General features: G+C 42.2%; 1 protein-coding gene across 1 annotated transcript in view; it reads left to right on the top strand.

The window, feature by feature from the left end:
- Positions 1 to 8,226, top strand: part of CPB1 (carboxypeptidase B1 (tissue)) — a 36,836-nt gene extending 28,610 nt beyond the window's left edge. Inside the window, exons 10-11 of the mRNA XM_010858123.1 lie at positions 6,073 to 6,157; positions 7,860 to 8,226. Coding sequence (XP_010856425.1) covers positions 6,073 to 6,157; positions 7,860 to 8,047 — 273 coding nt within the window. The 3' untranslated portion in view covers positions 8,048 to 8,226. The remainder of the gene's footprint in view (positions 1 to 6,072; positions 6,158 to 7,859) is intronic.
- Positions 8,227 to 8,862: the final 636 nt, after the last annotated feature.

Here is an 8,862-nt window from a genome sequence, read left to right as displayed (position 1 = left end):
GCTGATCAACCCCCTACAATGCACAGTTCAACCCCCACACACAGGATGACCCAGCCCACCTGTCAAAAGCACCAAGCTTGAGAACTCCACTTTAAGCAAAGATAAGAAAAGTCTCATTCCTGGCCAAAGTCCTTGGCTTTCACAGGATCTTACACCTCCACACACACAGTTTACAGTTTTCTACAAACCTCAAGTGCAAGACAGCACATCCCCATTACACAGCATTTATTTGGAAGAAGCACCACTGCCATCAAAAAAAAAAAAAGAAAAATTCTGGGCTTTGCAGCTTCAGCTGACTCATGCTTCACATTTTACTTGAATTCTAAAGAGCTAAAAAACACATATTTAGATCAGCCACAGAAAGAATTTAGTTTACATCAGTGAAAGCATTGCCACGCTCCCCATGGGGTCTGCCAAGATAGACAGGCTCCGTTCTCCTAAAGCAGACCCTTTGCTACTCCTTATCTTCTTTTTTTCCCCCCACCTCAAGGCTTTGCAGTCAGAGCCTGCACTTGTTTACTCTCCTCCTTTTTCTCAGAAACATATTTGTTTTTTCAAGTCCTGTAGGCTTTCTCCTCAGTCCCTGCCTTAGTAGGCCCTGGGGGTTTCTCCTTTTGCACCAAAATTACAAAAGTTCAATTCCTCACTGGTCCCTTGGTGTAAGTTACCCAGGATCACAGCACAGAAGGAAGGAAACTGCAGTGACAGATCATTTTGATGTTTCCATTATCACATGTATTCACCCAGAGGGATGGTTAAACTCAGGACTTGAAGTTAGAAACAAAGTTCTGAAGCAAATCTCCTCTGCACTGGTGTATACCCCACCGCCAGGGTGGGGCTTCTGCTTTCTTGTACTGTAAGAATGGGCCAGGGGAAGATGAGAAGAGGCAGCCCCCGCTGCCATGACACTGGCTGTGCACTTGAGGTTGCAGTAAGGACATGAGCACAGTCGTGAGGCAGGGGCTTCCTGATCACGTGTTACGTGGGAGTGCAGGTCACTGAAAAAGATCACCCTCGCCTTGTTCATCTCACCAGCCTCCTGGAGCTCAGAGCCTCGGGAGATGTTACAGGAGTCGGCCCTTTGTCTCTTGGGCTTTGAGTTAGATGTGACATTTTAGACTCTCTCTGTCTTTTGCTCTATGACCAAGGCCTCCTTTTAAGAAGACAAGTGACAAAAGAAAGCATGCATAAGATGTGCTAGGAAACGCCTAACTAAGGACTAATAAAGGCTGGCCATGTTTGGCCTTGACTGAAAGCAAAGTTTTCTCTCAGACTGGTTTATATTTAGCTTCCTTCTGTTCTTTACAATTGGTAAAACCAGCTCGAGCAACACTTCTTTTGAAGTATTCCAAGGCCACAAGGAGAAGTGAAAAAGAGCACAGGATTTAAAGCAAGAAGAACCCAGCTCAAGTCAGCCACTTACAGGGCTGCGTGCCCTTGGGCAAGTTCTTTTATCCTCTCTGAGTTTCAGTTCTTTTATCTGTAAAATGGGGATAAAAATATCTAGCTCTTAGCAAGAGCTCTTTGTAAAGTCTAAGGTTTTATGTAAATGTTAGTTCTTATTTTGAACCCGTTGAGGATGTAAGGTCTCCGTTAAATAACAGGTTATATAGAAAGTGTTATTAATTAGAGTTTCAAGATATGAATCATGGTCTCTGATATACCATTGTTTCTGCTGCACTTCTGTCAGCTGTCTTAGTCCCTTTTTACAAAAACATACAAGGAAAAGAAGTTACCTTCTCTAATATATTAGCAAATTCAGGAATCACCTCTCTCTCTACCATACCTGACAGGCAGGGGTCAGTCATCCAGCTTGGTTGGAACATTCTCACCTAGCATGCTGCCCCACATGGCATTCCATTCTGCTAGAAAATTCTGTGTTGATGAAATGTGGACAGATAATGTTGGGAAGATAAATGAGTAACATTTGTGAAAGTATTTGAACTCTTCAAAAGAAAAGACTCACACTGATTCCAGAGATTTTTGTTACCATAACTGGAATTTAAAATATGACATTTTGGTTGATTAATGTTTGTTCTGACTTTTTTGTCTCTTGGCCTTAGAGGGGCTGAAAGAAAGGGTCCACAGACTCTACTTTTTTTATGAAAGGAAATAAGCTAAGTGCATAGTAGAGGTCAATATCTAAATATGCTAACCCATCAACCACCACTACATGGTACCACCACTCTCCCCACAAGCATCCTTAATCTCCACCCAGGTTGGGGGGGGAGGGGGGGTCACAGTCCAGCCTCTGTAGAGCTCTGCACTCTGCACCCCCAATCAGACCATGCCCACCTGAAGCCCTGGGAAGAGAATCAATCGAGTAACCATGTGCTAGGTGTTATGCGATCTGCTAAGGATACAAAACAAACAGCCAAGAATCCTTCTCCCCCACCACCACCCCACCAAAAGCTCCACTAGAGGACAGACAGATGCAAAAACACATGATGGGAGCACAGAGTGATAGGAACTCCGATGGAGACGTGAGCCCTCACAAAGAAGAGGGGCAGCTTTGCAAAGAAGGTGACATTTAGACTAAATTTGGAAGAACAACAGCAATTCCCCTTGTAAACAAAAAAGGCAAGAGGATTCCTACAAGGGGAGAAGGACACCCAAAGTCATGGAGGTAAGGAGAGGCAGGGAACAGAATGAAAGCAGTTCAGGGCCACTTGGCTTGGAAAGAAGGTGGGGATGCAGGGCAAGTGATACGTGGCCAGACTTCATGAGAGAAGGTGAGAGAGCCATTCAGGGATGCGGTGATGAGGGGATGGTCAGAAGGTGAGTGAGGAGGTGGATATCAAGATGAGAGAGCAACTGAGGACAAGGAAAGCCAAGTCTGAGACACAAACTAAATGTTCCTTTAATGGGCACCAGTGACAAGAGCAAAATAACAGCTGTTTTAAGTTAACATCAATCTTAGGTATTGTTTCAGCATCGGAGGCAGAGCAACTGTTTGCAAAAGTTGTCTCTGATGGCTTAGATTGCACTTGGTTATTGCTTTGAGGAAAGGAAACCAAACATTTTTATGTGGCCCTAATGACAATCCCTGGTGGCTCAGACAGTAAAGCATCTGCCTACAAATGCGGGAGACCTGGGTTTGATCCCTGGGTCAGGAAGATCCCCTGGAGAAGGAAATGGCAACCCACTCCAGTACTCTTGCCTGGAGAATCCCATGGACAGAGAAGCCTGGTAGGCTACAGTCCATGGAGTCGCAAAGAGTCGGACACGACTGAGCGACTTCACTTCACTTTACTTCAATCGTAGTTATGACTAAATGGATAAGTTGATCAATCAAAAGAGATAACAGATCACAAGTAAGCCTCTTAGATTTTGCCAGATAACTCAAATGTTACATTATACCAATAAAAATACAGAGAGACTTTGAAGATCATCTGTCATGCAGGAGATCAAGAGATAATGACAATGATCTTGTCTTAAATCGCCTAAAGTCATCACAACTTTTCACATTTGGAACTAATTGTAAAGAATTTCCTTTATTCCAGATTTATGGAGATAAAATAAATATAAGGTGTACAATGTGATTATTTGATAATATAAATACTGCAAAATGTTTAATTAATTTACATACTATCTCACATAATTGTCATTTTGTTACGGTGAGAACACTAAAGCTCTACTCTCATAGCCATTTTCATGTATTCAATGAAGTCTTGCTATCTATAGTCACAATGCTGTACATTACATGCCTGGAACTTATTAGAATCTTATTTCTACTAACTAAAAGTCAGAATTCATGGCTTAAGTTGGGGTTGGAAAGCAGAAAAGAAGAAAAGCCTGAGGAAGGCAGCTAGAGAAGGAATAAGAGTTCTTTAGGATCAGAGGTTCTGCCTTACAGAAAAATAAATAATAAAAATTTCCTTGGTTGAATCAAAAGTTAAGGAAACTGTAGAATTGTAGGAAATATGCTGTTGATCTAGGGCTTCCCTTGTAGCTCATTCGGTAAAGAATGTGCCTACAATGCAGGAGACCCAGGTTCAATTCCTGAGTTTGGAAGATCCCCTAGAGAAGAAAATGGCAGCCCACTTCAGTATTCTTGCCTGGAGAATCCCACAGACAGAGGAGCCTGGCAGGCTACAGTCCATGGGGTTGCAAGAGTCTGACATGACTTAGTGACTAAACCACCACATGCTGTTTATCTAGCAAAAAAACCTAGTACCTCACCATGTTTCACATCTTTAAAAGATGGTTTTAAATGTATTCTGAGTATTGTGCAATGTTTACAGAGTATTCTGATTTCGATTGGCAATAGACCCTATACTAAGGGATGGAGAGAAGACCCATCTCTAGTGTGCTGGTTAGAATAAGATTAAACTACAGAAACAGTACCCTTAGATAACAACAGGAAAGACTGCACACAGTATGAGAAAGCACATATTATTTTACCAGTTTGGAAAAAGGGGAAGTAAAACCCTGAAATTTGAGTTCAAGTTTCTGTCTCAAAACTCTAAGAATAATAAGTTAGTTCCAAGAAACTGATTGCATCATTTCAGTGGACCAGACCAGAAAATCAGGCTTGAGATCATGATTTATAATTCCTTTTAAATTTTCAAATTTACCACTTGGTTGGTGAAGCATTCATGCTTGGGGAGCTGAAATTCTTAAAGTCTTACAGTCATGCCCTCATCAATTTAAGTTAAGACTTTACTAAACTGGTTTTAATATTAGAGCAAGGAGTAAGGAAAGTTCCTACTTTTAAAAAATGGAATTATTCTGATGTCATCACCAACCTCACAGTTTTTCAGGCATATGTACAAGACAATTATGTTGCCAAAGTATGAAATACAGCTAGTTTCATAGCCAGAATGAATTATGTCTAATTCTCCTGCAGTAAACAATCAGATTCACCAATCTGTATTCTCCAGACAGCTAAGTCAAGCCTTGCTTTTCAAGTGATTCAGTGCACACTGGAGACTTTATAGAACAGGAAGGAGCTGCAGGCAGAGCCCTTCTCCCTGAGGAACTGAGTGTAGGGGCCAGGAGGGCAACTTAAGGTGATGCTGCTTTTAAGAAAAAATAAATAAATTAGTACTTACTACTTTTCTTAATTCTGGGATTGAAATATTCTGCATTTTGAAATAAAATAAGTGTTCTCTAATTTTTCACTCTAAAAAAAAATCTCCCACCCTGGAACTACACTCCTCCTTGAAATTGTCCGCTCTGGTGGCTCAGATGGTAAAGTGTCTGCCTACAATGCAGGAGATCCAGGTTCAATCCCTGGGTCGGGAAGATCCCCTGGAGAAGGAAATGGCAACCCACTCCAGTATTCTTGCCTGGAGAATCCCACGGACAGGAGAGCCTGGCAGGCTATACTCCATGGGGCCGCAAAGAGTCGGACACGACCGAGCAACTAACATGCAAATTTTACTCCAACAATGATTTAAAATAAAGGTAAGTACCTAATTCTCAAATAATGTGGTAGAAAGAGTGCTTATCATCCTCAGAGTTTCAAAAATATAGTTACTGAGTAACCACTAAGTGGGCTTCCCAGGTGGCACTAGTGGTAAAGAACCTGCCTGCCAATTCAGGAGACACAAGAGACGAGGGTTCAGTCTCTGGGTCAGGAAGGTCCCTTGGAGGAGGGCACAGCAACCGACTCTAGTGTTCTTGCCTGGAGAATCCCATGAACAGAAGAGCCTATCAGGCTACAGTCCATAGGGTCAGATACGACTGACGTGACTTAGCATGTACGCACAACCACTGAGCAACACCCCCTGCGTTAGGCCCTGGGAACACTGAGATAAAGGACAGGAAAAGTCACTGAGAACTTAGAGGGCAGCTAATGGTACTGACACAATATGACTCACTCTGTGTATGAGACAAAGGGAAGCTCAACCTGGGTGCTTGGGGAGGCTGTTAGGGAAGACATCCTTCTACTAGAATCACTTGCATTGTGTGACTAAATTCACTGCAAAATGGGGCTGGGCACTGAATAAGATTAAGACACTAACCCGAATTATGACTTATATGTCTTCAACGCCTTAGAAATAATGGACAGGTGTCTGTTTGTCAGTGTGCACTTTATTTCTTCACTCATATACCACTCTTTTGCAGAACACCCTAGCTAAAGGTGCCGTGAAAAAACTGGCCTCACTGCACGGTACCACGTACACCTATGGCCCAGGAGCTTCAACAATCTGTAAGTCTCCGCTTCAGAACAAAGGCAACAGATGGTCCCCAGAGTCTTTCCTTTCTATCATTTAAAGCATGTGACTTTTGCCTGAGAGTGAATGTTTTATAACACATGTAATCAGTTTTCTGTTTAGAAGACAAAAGGGGGCAGGGAATATCCCTTTCAACTCACGGACACATCTGCTCTCTGTAAACATCTACTGAGCATCTACCCCCATGCCAAGTCCTCAAGGGGTGCCCGTGGATAAAGGAAGCCGGGACAGAGAGAGAGCAAGAGGGAAGGAAAAGGGAAGGAGGGAGACCAGAGCAATCTTCCAAGAGCCCACAGCAAGGAAGCAGGAAGAGTTCATGGCCACACAGGTGCAAAGTGCTGAGACAGAAGGATGTATGAGAACAGAGCACACCCAAAGACTAGCCAACCCACCCCGCAGTATCAGGAATGGTTTCCCAGGACGGTGACACAGAAACTTTATCTGGAAGGATAATTGGTGGGGAAAAGCAATAGAAGGAAGGTTTTCTTGGCTAAACAGACTGAAGTTTCAAAGGGCTACCTCAGGCTTAAACTGTTTTCATGGGGTGCAAGCAAATGGCAAAAGAGTTAGTATAGGCTGGACCCCAGGGCCTTGGGTGCTACAGTGTGATTTCACTGAGAAGGAACATACTGCAGGTTCCATTTCCAATTTCTACATATATTTGCCTTTGCATGATTTTTTTCTCCCCCAGGCCTTAAAGGACCAGAAATATAAGGGAGAAAATGGCCAGCCTCACCATCAATGGCCTTCAATGCAGTTGGAGAGGCTCCAATCATGAGGGTTATTTTTTTTTTAAGCTTCATGTAGAATACAGTTTTCTGTATTCTTGTCCTTTATTAAACTTCTCTGTGTCAAATGGGGTATACTATTTTCTTAAGGGGGTTCTATTAGAAATAACTCATCTATTCACATACTGTGAACTTCATAGAAGCTTTATTCAGGCCAGTTCAATGAGGTTTCTTTTTCCATTATACCATAAGCCCTTGGAGGGCAGGGGCCATGTCTTTCCTTTGTCCTAGTATTTCCAAAGTTGAGCACATGGCCTGCTGCTCAATGAAAACTCTACAACTTCGGACTGAATGAATGAATGAATGAGCAAGTGACTGAATAAATGAATGACACCATAACTGTCACTGAATGAATAACTGAATGATGTCCAATCTATGCCAGGCCATATGCTGGATCCCAAAGAAACAAAAATGAAGACCCAGCTCTGCCCTTGAGCTGCTCCAGTTTCATCATTCAGTATAGTTTCAGCGAGGCTCAGAGTCCTCTCCTCTCACCAATCATCATGCAGTTTCCCTTATTTTTCTAGAAGATACACATTATTTTCCCAGGAACTATATATATGTTGTAAACAAATCACACACTATGTGACAGTTTACCACAGCATAGAAGCACACTGAGTATATAAATATGTATAACTGATTACATCCTGAAGTATTAAACACATCACTATTACCATGTAGAGCTAAGAGGTAATCTTACCAAGAGATAAGATTGGACTAATCTTTAAAACAGCCCCCGTAGCTTTTGTGATCTTGATGACTAGAAAATTTCCCTACCTGTACTATTTTGTTCAATGAAACATTTGTAATTATAAAAGAAAGCTGGCATGATTTTAAATCTCCTTCCTAGATTTAAATTGTTTTCTCCCCTTTGATTTGCTCATTTCAGATCCTGCTTCTGGGGGCTCTGATGACTGGGCTTATGACCAAGGAATCAAATATTCCTTCACATTTGAACTCCGGGATAAAGGCAGATATGGCTTTGTCCTCCCTGAATCCCAGATCCAGCCAACCTGTGAGGAGACAATGCTGGCCATCAAATACGTTACCAGCTATGTCCTGGAACATCTGTACTGAGCCAGAGTGCTAAGAGCTTGATTTCTGAATATTCACTCTGTTTCTCTTCTATCCTGAATTCCTACTTTTGTGGGCCTGGAGGTTTTTTTTCCAGATCCTCATCTTTCTTTTAAGCTTCTGGGTCTATTACGCTACTTGGATCTTTAATATTGATCATAATAAAAGTGAATCAGGATAACGGAAAAACCTGGCAGACTGTCTGCTTCTTTGGGGGAAAAGATATGAACAAATGACGAAGCAAGCTGTGCACAACCAATGATGTAGGTCAGCCTGCAAGGAGTTGAAGTCATTGGGGTACTGACAATCACAGCAGATTGCAGAGATGTCCAGGTTATAGTGGGGGGCTGATGAGGAAGAAGTAGGAGAAATTTAGGACTGTAAGATATGGTATAGGTGAGACGATCCCATCACAGTTTAGCTTTCACGTCAGCTCATTCAAGTTATTTTCTGAGCTGTAGTTACTACATGCCAAGTACTTTGCTAAGCAACTGAGGACCGAGCAACAAAAAATAAAGAAAACATACCTGCCCTCAATGGTTGTATAGGCCATTTGAGATGACAGACATGAAACAAATAATGATTTAGCTTATTATGTAAACTAAGATCATGGCATCTGGTCCCATCACTTCATAGCAAACAGATGGGGAAACAGTGGAAACAGTGGCTGACTTTATTTTTCTGGGCTCCAAAATCACTGCAGATGGTGACTGCAGCCATGAAAAGACGCCTACTCCTTGGAAGGAAAGTTATGACCAATCTAGACAGCATATTAAAAAGCAGAGACATTACTTTGTCAACAAAGGTCCGTCTAGTCA

The sequence above is a fragment of the Bison bison genome, unplaced genomic scaffold (genome assembly GCF_000754665.1).
Source record: "Bison bison bison isolate TAMUID 2011002044 unplaced genomic scaffold, Bison_UMD1.0 scf7180017864384, whole genome shotgun sequence".
Classification (NCBI taxonomy): Eukaryota; Metazoa; Chordata; class Mammalia; order Artiodactyla; family Bovidae; genus Bison; species Bison bison.
This window is presented reverse-complemented; position numbering and strand designations above follow the sequence as displayed.